The sequence below is a fragment of the Ruditapes philippinarum genome, unplaced genomic scaffold (genome assembly GCF_026571515.1).
Source record: "Ruditapes philippinarum isolate M1 unplaced genomic scaffold, ASM2657151v2 ctg582_1_1_1_1, whole genome shotgun sequence".
Taxonomy (NCBI): Eukaryota; Metazoa; Mollusca; class Bivalvia; order Venerida; family Veneridae; genus Ruditapes; species Ruditapes philippinarum.
In genome coordinates, this window is record NW_026867385.1 from 352,071 (window position 1) to 368,698 (window position 16,628).

The 16,628-nt window shown below is 33.1% G+C and overlaps 1 protein-coding gene across 2 annotated transcripts; it reads left to right on the top strand.

Moving 5' to 3' along the window:
• The first annotated feature begins 871 nt into the window (after positions 1-871).
• On the top strand, positions 872-16,183 carry LOC132735935 (uncharacterized). 2 transcript variants are annotated; one of them, XM_060722974.1, is made up of 10 exons: positions 872-1,659; positions 2,684-2,861; positions 3,613-3,725; positions 4,682-4,763; positions 5,345-5,428; positions 6,273-6,333; positions 6,975-7,081; positions 8,323-8,401; positions 11,520-11,673; positions 15,285-16,183. In XM_060722974.1, exons 1-10 carry the CDS (start codon positions 988-990, stop codon positions 15,423-15,425), a joined length of 1,671 nt encoding a protein of 556 aa, XP_060578957.1. In that variant the 5' UTR covers positions 872-987; the 3' UTR covers positions 15,426-16,183. The 2 variants fall into 2 exon arrangements, with proteins under 2 accessions (XP_060578957.1, XP_060578958.1); XM_060722975.1 differs by lacking the exon at positions 15,285-16,183 and adding an exon at positions 12,222-12,361.
• Positions 16,184-16,628: the final 445 nt, after the last annotated feature.

A 16,628-nucleotide genomic window follows, 5' to 3' on the forward strand; every position in this document is an offset into this window, starting at 1 on the left:
CATTTCTGTAAATTTCCACTGACCAATTTGTACAGGTCTGTAGAACGTTATATATATTCTGTGAGATTTCCTGCCAATGCAACAGCTAGTCCAGATAATAAAGCTGACAATACCGCACTTTTTTTTATCTTATAAATTCATATTTGTGAATCGCATGGACCAACTTAAAAAATTATCATAGTATACAAAAGAATATTACACTGATATAACGAAAAATTAAACTCCACCTTAACTTCCAGCACAATCAAACTAAAATAAATTTGCATGACTCCATCCAAGAGCAATTTCGAAAACTGCTGAGACACGTTCCATCCAATATATTAGTGTCGGGAGTTGCACTTGTTCAATTTATAGATCTACATGCATATAAATACTTTGGCATTAAAGATAGAATCTTTTAATTTCAAACTTTTCTTGAAGCCTTTTTCTTATAATTTTAAGCAAGCTAAATATATAGCTTAATTATGCATACTTTTCGAACCTGTATTTTCTAACTTTTCCGGGAGTAATTTTGATTAAAACGGTTTATTGATAAAATTTTGTACAGATTTTAAAACAACCAATATATCAAACGCTAGCATTATAATGGAATTTGGTTAAAATATGTTTGAAGCGATCGACTCTATACAGTAGACATTTTTACGTTTGAATAAACTTGGGACAAAAAAATATTTATTGCTTTCCAAGATGCAATTAGGATTGTTGATAACCTGATACATGTTTGTTGATAAACAACTTTTACGCATTGGGTGTGTACATAAATAAATATAATTATGCACATTCGACATTAATACTTTTTTTATCGTTGTCGTCCGTCCAAACGATAATCAGTTAAATTTTAAATTCGTAAGCGAGTTAGCGTGGTCCCAATACCATCTTCACGCATGCGCATTTATAGCGGAAGTTCATTTCGCAAAAAGAAAAAACAAACCTCTGTATTTAATAGACTTAAAAGTACGTAATTGAATTGATAAAGTCAAGATCCCGATGGCACTATTAGCGGAAAAGCATAAAGAGTGGGTTTTGGAGATAATCGATTTATTAAGACAGAGAAAAGCTCGCCCTGACTTCGAGCGTATAAGTCGCATGATTGAACGTTTGCACGGCCTGAATTCAAAGGAAACTATTGAAAGTTTAGATGCCTTAGTAAACGACGAAAAAATACTTAAAGTACACTTTAAAAATAATATAAGCTATAGGAGGGCTGGGCCTTCATTTGGAAATCGCGCGAATAAGTCCAACGAACCTGCCATTAATACTACAAGTTACAGAATTACCCAGGCAATTAAAACAATAACGAAACAAACGGGGGATGGTGTGACATTTTCAGAATTGGAGCATTGGCTCATTTCTAAAAACCCAGAAACAAGGCTTGTCAAGCTAAGGCTTCATACTGCCTTGTTAAGGGAAATCGAGGCAAATAGAGTGACAAAACTCTCTGATAACTGCTATGTATTAACAGACAGTCTTCCAAGTGCAGAAAAGGCAAAAGAGTTGCAACCAAATGCTTCACCCAGAACAAGTAAAAATACACCTAAAGCATTAAAGCAGACTGCTCTTAATGACCAAATTGAAAGTCAGACACTTAAAATTGAACAGGATGATGCGTCTTATGACAATGATGAACCAAAGCGCGGACGCCCATTATCAAAAAGAAAGGTTACTTTTTTATGATAGTTTTGTTGTTAATGCCTTAATTAAAAAAATAATATATTTAAAATGTCTGCACTTTTTAAAAAAAATTGATACTATTATGAGGACTGCATGTAGGTAGAGAAACATGTCTTGCAAATTGTTTAGTTTAGATAAAATAGTACAGAGGAAAAACCCAGGTAAAAAGAACTATTCTCATTTCTTCCTACATGCACCTAGTACTTTTGAAAAATCAGCCGAAATGAAGGCTTAAGGAAAAAAATAAAAAGCTGTTAGAATTTTAAGTCTACTTTTTATATGAGCAGCAAAAGTAAATTTGCAAAATTGCAAGTAATATCATATATGAAAATAACATTTACATGTGTACATTGTAATATAACCTGATTTGTAAGTTGTAATATCATCTAATGTGCTAGATGTACATTATAATATCAATTTACCATTATAACGCCCTTGCCATTGTGGGAACTCACAATAATCATCACGCCATGACCCCTAGAATTGGGAGTTTTACATAATTATGTATATTGAATAAGACCATGAAAATAATGGACTTTTTATTCAGGTGATAACAAACATGTAAATTGTGCCTTACATAAAGTTTTATATGTGCCTAAACAGGGCTATCATTAGTAAGTGGCTGTAAGCCAAAGTAACAGTCTCATATGCATTTTACCTGACCTCAAAACTTCGACAACATTTTTTGTTGAATGTGATTAAACCGAAAGTGACTGCCTCATATTCAAAATGGTTCATTCCAGAAAAATGTTAATGACAACCCTGCTTAATAGTTCAGCAGATTGTGAAAAAAATGTACAATTATTTTGAATTTTCATCATGAAATTGGGAATTTTCAACTGTTTTGTGAATTTGAAAGATGCCTTTAAAAAAGAAAAGAAAAAATATCTATTAAAAAAAAAAAAACAAAAAAAAAACAAAACCACACACTAAAAAAAGTAAACAAACAAAAAATAAGAAGTGACTGTTGCAGCATTGGTAAAATATAGATTTTTTTAAAATCCTTTTTCAGAAGATAAAGAAGTCACATGGACCTGACTTTGAGGACACGCTGAAAGTTAAAAAGCCAAGTGCTAGAGACGGCTCAAAAAATGGTGAAATTACATGTGATTTTTGTTCCTGCACTGCTCAATCTAATCGTGAAGGAAAACAAGAGCCTTTACTTACATGTAAAGACTGTAGTGCTAAAGGTATGTTAAAATTCAGAAAACAGGGAAAGGGCAATTAAATCTGTGATAATTATCATTGTGTACTTTATTTTCCAATTTACAAAGATTAAAACATAGGTTTCAATACATGTGCTCAAGTATAATACATGTGTACAAGTTCATATTAAATGTACATTTGTTAAGCATATAAAGGGATGATGTGCAATAACTTAAGGCTAATTTTGGTAAGCTGTTATTGGGTCATAGTCCCAACTGAAATGTAAAAACTACTTTGAAATGATTCTCTTGATGATACAAACAATGATTCTGTCAAGTTCAAACAACTTTTTACACCTTTATACCCTTTTATTGTCATATTCTTGAAAATACATGTACATGTTTATTATAATGTACATTTATTTTTATGGTCAACTTCTTTGAGCTCCGGGTTTTATTTTTATCTTGTACAACATTTTTGGATGTTATGATCAAGAAAAGATCAACTGACATGCTGTATTAATAATTACCATTCTGGTTCTAGTTTATAACTTTTCCTTTAGTCTGCTGGTAGGAACTAAATATTTACGACCAGTGCAGACCAAGATCAGCTGGCACATCTGTAGTGGCAGATCATGTTCGGCACTATTTGCCATTCACTCCGTACATATTTTGAAAATTTCTCTAAAAATGATGAATGGTTTTGTTCAGATTGAAAGATGGAAGACAAGTTCATTTAAGATAAAGGGTTAATACAGAGAAAGGGTTAATACATAGTTTATGATCATATTTTCAGTGCACCCATCATGTATGGATTACAGTGAAGAGCTGGCAGAAAGGGCCCTGAACTCTCCCTGGCAGTGTATGGACTGTAAAACTTGCTGTATTTGTGATGGCTCAGAAAATGATGTAAAAACACCTTACTGCTTATTTTGAATTTTAGTGAAAATACATTTATATTTAATATTTTTTCATTAAGTATATGTATATAATGAACACACTAAAAGAACAAAATTTGAATTTTTATAGCAGAGGCCAATTACAAAAAAGTTAGGGTTTCAGGCCTTTCTACCAATCCTCATTTTTAATTTTGGATCCTAGACTTTTAACTTGCTTTTTCACATTTTCATAGTCTTTTCTTTACAATGTACATGCATGTATACAAAAATAATATTAAAAAAGAAAAAGAAAAAAAGAAAAAGAAAAAAAATTATACCTACCAACCCAGAGGACTTTTGGATTTGGATTATTTCATGTGGTTCTCCTCTAGCATTTACTAGCTGGTGCCTGAAATAATGCATGGATGGGCACTGGAGGTCTTCCTCTCTTCCTCTACCATTAAAGTAGCAATGTTACATTAACAAAGTATTTAATGACTTAAAATCCAACCACACATATACTGGCAGGGAAAGGTTATTTCAGTAAACATTATAATTATGCACTCTTTAATAATATACCTGTTTTTCTGAAATCAATGTTCTTAAATTTCCATAGGTCAGGTGAATTTTTGATTTTTTTTACATAGTAAAATATGAAATGACATGTAAATACAATTGTGTCAAAATATGAAGTTACTTTGAGTTTTACCTTTGCTCTCACCACTTACACATGGATTGGCATAATACATGTATCACTTAAATGATGTAAACTGAAGGAATTGCTGAGGATTGAATTACCCCAAGGGATTTATTTTGTTTATTAGTGATTTCTAGCTACATTTGTAACTTGTGAAAGAGTTATGGATCTTGTCTCTACTCATATTTGTTATGTGCAAATGCTGAGCAGACAATTGGTAATGAGTATCACTATGTGTATAAGATGATCAAGAAATAGTCATTGATTAAGAAATTTTCACTTTATTCCAGGATTTAATTTTGTTTTGTGATGCTTGCGATAAAGGCTTCCATATGACCTGTCACACACCAGCTGTCACTAATAAACCTAAAGGTAAGATGTGTTTGTGCTTCTCAAACTATATGAAATGTCAAAGCATACATGTGAACTTTTTTCGATAATCATGTCGTAGATATTCTTCAAAAAGAGGGAAATTTTTAGAATTTGCAATAAACAAAGAAGAAAGTCCTGACATCTAAAAGAGGGAGATTTCTTTAATTTGTGAAAATACCCCTTAATTTAAGGAAAATCTTTGAAAATATGGCTGCAGAAAGTGGGAGTCTCCTGCTTAAAGTGGGAGAGTTCTTATGTATGTGAAAGGACTACCTCAATTGCATTTTACGCCACCTCCAAACTTTTGAATACACTTTATAAAACCAAAGAATGACCATATCAGATTTAAGACAAATCGTCTCAGAAAAGTTTTTATAACAACCTTTGGCTGTTTTATATATCACACTGTGGCCATATTCTCTTATAATACTGTTGGCGAACTATAATACTAATATTTAATGTTAGCCTGATGAAAACATACTTTTTTCTTTACTAGCATCCAATAAATTGTTCAGCATAATGCATTCGAAGAATTGAATTTTGACTTTCAATAAGCAAATACTTTTCATTTTTTTATCCAGGAAGTTGGGTATGTACTCCTTGTAAACGAAGATTGGCTAAAGATGGGAGTGACAAAAATACTCCAAAATATGTACAAAAGAAAGGTAAGTCATTCTTAGATAATACCTCTTACAAATATGGAAATAATGCTTATATATATATTTTATGTATTTTAAAACATATATTAACCACAAGACTCGTCTGTATAAGATGAAATCTTGGAATGAAGCAGTATCAGACATCAAAAGTGTGAGAATAAGCTGTGTAAGGAATCTGTTTTTGGTTCCTCTTGGGTGTCGGCTCCTGCTAGATATAATGCATAGAGGCACCTTACGTCCTCCTCCATCAGGTCACCATATGACCTTAACAGTGATGTTGTGACTTAAAACTAACCCATAGAGTTTCATTTTGTCCATTACCTTTGTAAATTAAAATAAGAAAACAGCATAAGCCATCAGTTTATGTATTCCGTAGTAATAGTAATTTTCATTGGTTTATTAGGAAGTATTCCACATAAAAATCAAAAGAAATAGCCCATACAGTGGTATGACAAAACCAACATAATGGGTTTGGGACCAGCATGGATCCAGACCAGCCTGCGCATCCGTGCAGTCTGATCAGGATCCATGTTGTTCGCTTACAAACCCTATAACAAGTAGAGAAACTGATAGCGAACAGCATGGATCCTGATCAGACTGTGCGGATGCGCAGGCTGATCTGGATCCATGCTGGTCGGAAACGCATTACGTTGGTTTTGTCATGACACGGCTCAAATTACATGAAACATGTTGTGGATCACCTGTCTTCTTTTGGCGATTTGTTTCGTAATCCAGCTTTGCTGGCACTGTCCTAATGAAATAAAAGACCTGTGTCTTTCAAACAAAATGAAATACCTTGTCTACATGATTTTTCTTTCAAGTTTGAAAAAAAAAAAATTGTCTTTTGCAGATGAAACAAAATCAGAGGCTACAAGTGATGGTTCTGTTAAAGAGGAGGATTCTGCTGCAAGGTTTCTATAATTTGTTGATATTTATAGTAATTTAATAGGTAACAGTGTCAATATTATAAGATGTAAAATTTGTCGTAATGAAAAAGAAACAAAAAATGAATTTGTCCTTAATCAAGTTGAATAGAAGGAAAAAATGGGTAAGCAAGCCTTTTGCAATTTCATATGCTTTGTTTAACAAGTTTTCAATATTGTGATACTTAAGTAACATGAATTTTGTATTTTATGTATCATATAAACAAATATATCCAAATATGGAAAAAAAATAAACATATAAAAATCATTTGTTTTTTTTAACCCTTAACCTGATAAATGAGAGCAATAGACTATTCTAGCTTTGAATTTGGGACCGTTCATTCCAATTTTAGGGATTTACAGATCAAAAAACGTCTGGAAATTTCTAGCCTAAGAAATATTAATGGATTGGTTAATGTTGCATATTGTTAAAGTTTTATTTTCTTCACAGAAAAGGTAACAAAAGAAAGCTCAGCGAATTTTGGACAGTCCATTCCAATTTTAAGGGATTTACAGATCAAAATACAAAAATTGAGCTGCCAACAGTATTGAGCCTGGAAATTTCTAGCCTTAGAAATAATAGTGGATTGGTAAATGTTGCACATTGTTAAAGTTTTATTTATTCACAGAAAAGGTAACAAAAGAAAGCTCAGCGAGACGCCCTCGTTAACAAAACCAAAACGACAGAAGTTAAACTCATTCTCTAGTGATAAGTCTGTCTCAAATATTGATAATGGTAAGTGTATCATATAATTTCATTTTTCAGTACATCAGTATTTGAAATTCTGGAATGAGAAAATTTGTGCTTCTAAATTGATACCAGAAATATCTTGTAAAGAGGAGATTTTGTAAGCATAAAATTTGCTTAACTCTAGCACTGACAAAAAAAAAAACACCCAGAAATTGAGTGGTCAGCATTTCCAAGGTCTATTAAATCTCTAGAGTCTGCTTTCTGAACTTAAAATTTTTTAATGTTATACATGTAAACAATTATTTTAGTGGGCTTGAGTTCAAGGTCCTTTGTTTGAGTGACAGGCACATAAACCACTGGATCATAGAATCCATTATAACTATGCTCCCCGAAGGATGAGCATATTGTCCGGGACATAACTTTGAAACAACAAGAGGTATCAATATGAAACTTTGTAGGTAAATAGATCTCATTGGATAGGACTGCAATGCTAAAGAACCTAAACACAGCCTTGTCTAATTTTGGAGTAATTGCCCTTTGTTCATTTTTACACTTTGAATTTTACCAGGGACATAAGTCTGAAACTATAAGAGATATCATCACGAAACTTTATAGATAGATAGATCTCATTGAATAGATGTGCAGTGCAAAAAAATATAACTCTGCCTTGTCTAATTTTGGAGTTTTTTTATACTTTCCTGTGTCCAAAACCTTCTCGGGGAGCATCAACCGGTTCTTGTTTTTGAGTTCTGTGTTATACCATGGCCGAATGGTTAAGGTTGTCCGATAATGATTGCCCCTTATCCCTTTTGGTTAGAATCCCACCAGGAACTATGGATTTTTGAACAAAAAATTGTGAGGAAGATATCCAGTGTTGGTGATTCTATTTAGAAGTCAGTAAGTGCCTGAAATAATGCACAGAGGGCCACTTAAGGTATAAAGCTGGAAATTCATAGTGCCCTTGTGACATAAAAACCAACCAGTGTAATGGACTTGTGACATTTGTCCTAATTTGAATTAAGGACTCTTCTTTTATGCATATAAATATCAAAGTGTTAAGGTTGGGCGGCCAACAGTAGTCTGGTCAGATAAATATACAGGGTGACTTTACTATATGGTGACATAGGTTAGGTCTGACTCTGGTATTATTAAATGTGTTTAATAACAGTATTTTTTAATTTTTGATGTGCTTTGTTAGTATATTTGTTTGCATTGTACTTCATTATTCACAAACAGGGTTTGTTTTGACTTGTTATGCCTCAATGCTTGATATTGTTGTTATGCAGATAGAAATGTCGGCGCCTCAAGTTTACCCACCCCTGATGCCACACCCACAGCTTCGCCAAGACCCAGTGACACATTTGAGTATGTACAATGTATCTTCTGCTACTGCAAATACTGTTTTGTATAAGTTTAATATTTATTTTTAGCTTCTATGTTTGAAAAATTATTTTAGTTTTACTGGACTTGAAAACTTTGTCTTTATCAGATCAAACTGGCTCACTGATATACTTAAACTAGTAATATAACCAGCTGTTTTTAGTTTTTTTCCAACAGTAGTAGGATTGGGTTTCCATTAGGAATACAATCTGCTATCGGCTATAAAAATGGGGGATAAAAGACATACTGAAAACTATAACAATTACAGAATTGTGTTATAAGTACTTCAGATTTATACAGATTAACAGAAAACCTTACAGGGATTCTATAAAGAGAAAGAAAATTGCCTGTATAACTTGCGTACATTTATCTAGATTGTATATAACAACTCTGAATACTGCATTTAAAGGAACATTGTGCCTCAGAAATCCATTTTTTTATTCTTTAGAAATGACACAAACATGTGTTAAACAATGTTTTAATTATGAATTAAGAGCAAGTTAGATGTTTAACAACTGAGGGATCCTTAGTAGTGCTGAATGTGCAATAATGTGTCTTAAAGGTAGCAAAATGTTAACAGAGTAGTAGTTTGACTTTCATACAAAATAATAGTTTACAATAATTATACAAATTGAGCCGCATCACGACAAAACCAACATAATTGGTTTGCGACTAGCATGGATCCAGACCAGCCTGCGCATCCGCGCAGTCTGATCAGGATCCATGCTGTTCGCTATCAGTTTCTCTACTTGTAAAAGACTTGGTAAGCGAACAGCATAGATCCTGATCAGACTGCGCGGATGTGCTGGCTGGTCTGGATCCATGCTGGTCGCAAACCCATTATGTTGGTTTTGTCATGACGCGGCTCAATTATCAACAGAGCAAAAGAAGCTTAAGATAGTTCATGTATATGGCAAATGTTTTTTTTTATGCCACCGCAGCATCTGCGATACAGTGGCATATAGCGATTCACCTGTGTGTGTGTGTGTTTGTGTGTGTGTAATATAGATTATATAGTGAACTTAAAAAATCTTCTTGTGAAAAACCACTAGTCCAATTTCAACCAAACTTGGCAGGATTGTTCCTTGGGTGAAGGGCTTCCAAAGTTGTTCAAAGAATTTCATTCCATGCAGAAATCTGGTTGCCATGGCAACCAAAAGGAATTATAAGAATAAACTTAAAATACCTTCTTGTAAAAACCCAAAAGGCTTAGAGCTTAGATATTTTGCATAAGGCATTGTCTGGTAGACCTCTAACAAGATTGTTCAAATTATAGCCCTTGGGTCAAAATTGGCCGCCCTGGGGTCATTGATTTTCTCTATATGTACATATAGTAAAAACTTAAAACACCTTCTTGTAAAGACCCAAAAGGCCTAGAGCTTAGATATTTTGCATAAGGCATTGTCTAGTAGACCTCTACCCAGATTGTTCAAATTATAGCCCTGGGGTCAAAATTGGCCCCGCCCCAGGGGTCATTGGTTTTCCTTATATGTATATAGTATAAACTTATATATAGCAATTGACAAATGCTAGAGGTTAGATATTTTGCATGAAACATTGTGTTGTAAACCTCTAGCAAGATTGTTCAAATTATAGCCCTGGGGTCAAAATTGCCCCCGCCCTGGGGGTCATTGATTTCAATATATACATATAGTAAAAAATAAAAAAATGTTATTATCTGAAGGTACAAGGCTTAGAGCTTTAATATTTGTTAAATAATATCATCTAAAGGTACTCTACCAAAGTTGTTCAAATTTTGCCTCTTGTGTCAAAATTAGCCCCGCCCTTGGGAGCCATAGGTTAATTTTATATGTATATAGTTAAAACTTAAAAAATCATCTTCTCTAAATTTACAAAGGATAGAATTAAGATATTTTGCATGGAACATTGTGTAGTGAACCTCTAGCAAGATTGTTCAAATTATAGCCCTGGGGTCAAAATTGGTTCCGCCTGGGGGTCATTGATTTTCATTATGTACATATAGTGAAAAAAAATAATTTTTGTCTGAAGGTTCAAGGCATAGAGCTTTGATGTATGATATATAATATCATCTATAGGTCCTCTACCAAAGTTGTTCAAATGTCAAAAATTGGCCCTGCCCGGGGGCAGTGATTCTCATTATGTACACGTAGTAAAAACAGAAAATAAAACAAATGTTTTCTGAATGGGAGAAAGCTATAGCTTAGATATTTGACTTGAAATGTTGTTTGGTGGACCTGTATCAAGATTGTTATTAAACCCTTGGGTCAAAATTATGCCTTGCCCAAGGGGACAGTAACTTACATTCTTGTCCTTTGATGTACAGCAATGACATTTTGACCATGTGCACAGTTTTAGTTGTAAAATTGAACTTTGACCTAGATTTTGATGATGTGACCTACTTTCTTGTCCTTTGATGTACAGCTATGAAATTTGAACCATGCGGTGGCATAGCATTTTTCTCAAATGCAATCTTGTTTTTAACTGTAACAAGATACCATAAATAAAAAGTTTTTTCAGAAATAAAAATGATGCATTTCTGAGGCATAATGAGCCTTTAAATGTAGTGTCCATTATTCTTTATATATAGCATTTAATTATTACAAAAATGAAGATAAATAGAGGATATTTGTTTAGTTCAGTGTAAGATCAGAATATATTTCACCGATTGAGCATCAACAGGTATATTTCACGAGTGACGCAGCCACGAGTGAAATATGAACTTTTGGTGTTCACAAGGTGAAATTTATTTCGATCTTACACTAAACTAAACAAATTTTCTTTTTATTACATGCAAAGAAACGTTTTAAAAACACATTTAACCTAATACTGAATGAAAAGCGCGCCAAATGATAATACAACGTGACGTCATTTACGACATCACGTCATTAAGTTGGTACCTAGTACTGTGCACGCTGGTATTTCACTGCAACAACGTAAGGGGCTTAAATTCAAAACAGTGAAATTATCAAAGAGGTAATTTCACTGTTTCAAACAGTGAAATTACCAGTTTTATATCACTGATATAATTATTTCTATAAACCACCGAAAAGCATGTAATAAAAGAATTCATTTAAAGTATGTAAAAGTCTTCTTGTTTCTCATAAAAGTGGTTGTGTTTCAGTTATGAAATGAAAATGTCTCTGCTCGGACAAGGTGTTACCATTACCGAGGATAGGACAACTTACACTGATGCGTCTAATTGGAGTGTGGATGAAGTCGTTAAATTTTTTGACGAAAACGGATTTAAGGAACAGTCTAAAATATTCCAAGATCAGGTACGGAGACTGTTTATGTAATATCCAATACATATGAGTGACTTTTAAAGGCACATTATGCGTCAGAAATAAATAAATTTTTACTTTTTAAGAAAGAGCAATCATGAAAGTTACAATGTTCAGATAATGTTTTAAGAGAATGTTAGATGCTTGAGACCTTAAGGAGTTGGCAATAGGTGTGAAATGATTTTTTATAAAAGTAGCAAAATGTTAACTTGGTAGTATTTTGACTTCCATACAAAATACTAGTTCACTAATTGTACTTATTGCCAAAAAGCAACAGATGAACAAGATGGTTCAGGTAATTTGCCAATGAGGAACTTTTTGGATATTATAAAAGTACACAAAAAATGCTTTTGAGGAATAAAAATAAAAGTATTTCTGTGGAACAATTTTGGAGAATTAATGATATTTGAATCAAGAAATGAGCCATAGAGAACAAAATGTAACAATTAACTTTACAGACTATTAAAAATTGAAATGTATCATATAAGTACCTAATCTCACACCCAACTTATCTCCAATCTTTTTTTTATTTTTTTCACTAGAAGTGCCTATGATGTCATCAGTTTGTGTGCACAAAAGCTTAGTTTCTGACAGACATGTTCGCTGCTGTCAAATGAAAACAATGCAATAGGAATGGATATTTAAGATAAATATTTTGTTACTTAGTGTAATTTCATATAAATTGCTATCACCTTTGTAGGTCCTGTAAATACACCATTAAATAATTTTCAAAGTGGATATCATAAACATAAAAAATCTTAATGCAAAGTTACCTGCATCTTGTAGGTTGCTAAAAGGTCATGTGAAAGTCATGTAAATACCACCTTTAATGGCTAAATTAAACTGTAAAATTTTGAAGATACTTGAAGAGGTTAGAGATTAGGTCCCTAATTTAAAGAGACCATGACAGGTTTTCGAAAGAGGGTTGTCAGTGTGACTTGTGCTTTTCCAAGATTAAAATTAATTCTTAAATTAATTGTTTAATTTTAGCCATATTTGACAGAAATGTTCGATAAAAATTAAAGTGTATATATGTAAAGAATTTTTATTATTATATTTTTCTAATGTCACTTACAGGCATCTTGAATGCTTAGAGGTCTGAGATTTGGTTTGTCCACGGTACACAAAAAAAATGCATATATCAATCATAGTGGGTTATACCGTATATCAGGTTTTTCTCGCGAGTATCTTATTTTCGCAACATTCTTAATCCTTAGAAAAAAGTGAAAACATTTTTACAACAAAACAAAACATTTACAACAAAAGCGGGAAAATTACATTCGCTAGAAATAGATTACTGCCGTACACGAAAATAACCTCATGTACGGTTCTATCAGTGTAAAAGTGATATAAATAAATAATATGATATCACAGATAAACAATGTATTTCACTGGTTAGTGTAAAATATATTTGTTTGTTAGATGTATTTTATTCAAAGATGTTTTGCTTTATGTATCCTTGTGTATTGTGCAGTTTTGCATTTAAAAAAAAAAGATTCCGTGGCTTAGTGTTAAATTGTAAACTGTACTGACTCCCAATCACTTGGCCCTCGATCACAGCTGTAGCTTCAAATCTCATCTTGGTTATGGCATAGACTAGTGGTAAATTATTAAAGGTACTGACGCCCAATCACTTGGCCCTCGATCACAGCTGTAGGTTCAAATCTCATCTTGATTATGGCATAGACTAGTGGTATTGTAAAAGGTACTGACGCCCAATCACTTGGCCCTAGATCACAGCTGTAGGGTCAAATCTCATCTTGGTTATGGCATTGACTAGTGGTAAATTGTAAAAGGTACTGACGCCCAATCACTTGGCCCTCACATCTGTAGGTTCAAATCTCTTAAGGAATATTAGATAACTATATTTTTAACCAGGTTTTCCGAAGGAAAAAACTGGTTATTAGATTGAGGTATGTCGGCCGCGGGCGGATGGGCGGACGGGCGGGCGGGCGTAAACAATTTCTTCTGTGCGCAACTCCTCCTACATTTTTTCAACGGATTTTGACACAAACTTTCACAGAAGCTTTGTCATCAAGTGACCTGGCGCATATTGTCGGGTTTTGTGATTGGATAATATTTGACCTAATTATGGCCCTTTGTTTTTTTTTCCTTATATAATATATATAGTGAATAACTTCTTCTGTGCCCAACTGTTCCTACATTTCTCAATGGATTTTGACCAAACTTTCACAGAGGCTTTGTAATCAAGTGCCCTGGCGCATATTGTCGGGGTTTTGTGATTGGATAATATTTGACCTAATTATGGCCCTTTGTTTTTTTTCCCCAATATAGGATATATAGTGAACGATTTTCTGTGGCGCAACTCCTCCTACATTTCTCAACGGAATTTGACCAAACTTTCACAAAGGCTTTGTCATCAAGTGCCTTAGGACATATTGTCAGGGTTTTGTGATGTGTATAATATTTGACCTAATTATGGCCCTTTGTTTTTTTTCCTTATACTAGATTATATAGTGAACAATTTTTACCATGCGCAACTTCTCCTACATTTCTCAACAGATTTTGACCAAACTTTCACAGAAGCTTTGTTAATCAAATGCCCTTTGGCGCACATCATCGGGGTTTTGTGATTGGATAATATTTGACCTAATTATGGCCCTTAGTTTTTTTTCCTTATACAGATTATATAGTGAACAATTTTTACCATGCTCAACTTCTCCTACATTTCTGGACAGATTTTGACCAAACTTTAACAGCGGCTTTGTCATCAAGTGCCCTGGCGCACATTATCGGGATTTTGTGATTGGATAATATTTGACCTAATTATGGCCCTTTGTTATTTTTCCTTATACAGAATATATAGTGAAAAAATTCTTTTGTGCTGAACTCCTACATTTCTCAACGGATTTTGTTTAAACTTTCACAGTAGCTTTTTTATCCAGTGCCCTGGCGCATACGTGGGGTTTTGTGATTGAATAATTTTTCATTTAATTATGGCCCTTTGTTTTTTTTCCTTATACAGAATATAATTATAGTGAAAACTTCCTCTGTGGCAATTCCTCCTACATTATTCATGTTTTACATTGCACATAGTTACATTGTTCGTTGTTTGTATTTGTATTTCAAATACAACATATTTATCTACAATGGTGATAATTGAAAACCTGGTTTCATGGCATTGCCATGTTTCTTGTTATACTATGTGAAGAGTGATACATTTTTGAGAACAAAACTGATATAATTGGACTTGTACACAGCTAAGACCTTGTCCAATATAGATTTGACAGCTGTGTACTTGTCCAGTAGAATTCAGTATTGTACTCAACAATGTATTAAAAATAACATAGTATTATAACACTTGACTATTCTGAAATATACATACATTGAAGTATGTAAATATTTGATGTTGACCTGCAAATGGATTAGGAACATAATTGACCTTTGGACTATAGAAAACAAAAGAAGAGTATTGGAATGTTGGCCCTATTAACATTTGTGTAGGATGTTCCATTGTAGAATAAAGGATAATTAAATATACTAAAATTTGTTTTGTGTTTTTTTTCCCCCACTTTATCTTATTTCTCAAAGCTCAAATTTAACAGCTTATCAACTTCACTTCTTAAATTTTCTCCCTTTTTCAGGAGATAGATGGACCATCTTTACTGTTGATGAGAAGAGAAGACGTCTTGTCGGCGCTGGGTATAAAACTGGGCCCGGCTTTAAAAATCTACGTGAAAATTAAGAAAATTCAGCATTACAGTCAAGGCACGACTGCTTCATGACATGAGTCATGGCAACTTTATTTTGTGATACATGATGCATTAAAATAGATTGTAATGTTTATTTTTGCTTAGAAACAGCTTGTTTTGTGCTCTATTCAAAAGTTGATCAGGTTAATCAACGTCCGATGGAGAATCAGATGGTCTTTCAGTTCACTGACTCAGATGTGTAGTATATTTTCATTTCATTGGCTCATATGTGCAGTAAATGTGTATTTCACTGACTTGGTTGTGTAGTAAATATACATTTTACTTACTCAGATCTGTAGTAAATGTGCATTTCACCAGAGACATAGATAACGCTATCTATGTCTCTGATTTCACCAACAAGGATGTGTAGTAAATGTACATATGTACATTAACACTTACTAAGATGGTAGTAAATAAACATTTAACTGAATCAGATATTTGGTTAATGTGCATTTCACTGACTCAAAAGTTAGTTGATGTATATTTCACTTACTCAGATGTTAGTTAATGTAAATATAACCAACTCTGATGTGTAGTAAATGTGCAGTTTACCAACTCAGATGTGTATTTCAAATTTGTAGTAAAACTACATTTCACTGACTCAGATGTGTAGCATATTTACATAGAATATTAAATTTCAATGGCTCAAATATGAAATTTATACAGATTTCAATGGCTTTGATATGTCAAAAATATTAACATATCATTGACTTAGATGTATAGTATATATGTTTTACTGATTCAGACATGTGAAGTACATGTATATTTTTGTTTACACTTACTCAGATGTGTATAAAATAATTGTGTAAGAACATAATAAGACATGTTACCATGTATATTAATGCTGTGATTTATAACTAAAAGTTTATAAATGTATGTATATTGCCGCAGAATCTAATATATTGTGAAGCTAATTTAATTGATACATGTCTAGAAAATTGATTGTAGGTGTGTTCAAATACATGCTGGTGCGAGACATATTCTCGTGCTTGGTCTCATAGTTAGAACCCATTCTTTCGTAGATTTCTTTAATATATTCATGTTTACATAAGTCTCGCTGATTATCATGTGTTCTATATAAACACGTGTACCGTGATTCTAGCGATCAAATTAATAGAGATATATAGGAGATGTAGATAAATGTTATCATGTGTGAATTAGTTGTCTCCAAAAAGGTGTTTCTATTGCTCGCTCGCTATGTAGCTTGTTAGTTCCAAATTGGGTAAGTAAATATCA

Bases quoted from the DNA above. Each gene is read 5' to 3' on its own strand.
- LOC132735935 (XM_060722974.1), top strand. From the start codon at position 988: ATGGCACTATTAGCGGAAAAGCATAAAGAGTGGGTTTTGGAGATAATC. The intron at 5,429-6,272 runs GTAAGTCATTCT...TGTCTTTTGCAG, and splicing joins AAAATATGTACAAAAGAAAG to ATGAAACAAAATCAGAGGCT. The intron at 6,334-6,974 runs GTTTCTATAATT...ATTTATTCACAG, and splicing joins GAGGAGGATTCTGCTGCAAG to AAAAGGTAACAAAAGAAAGC.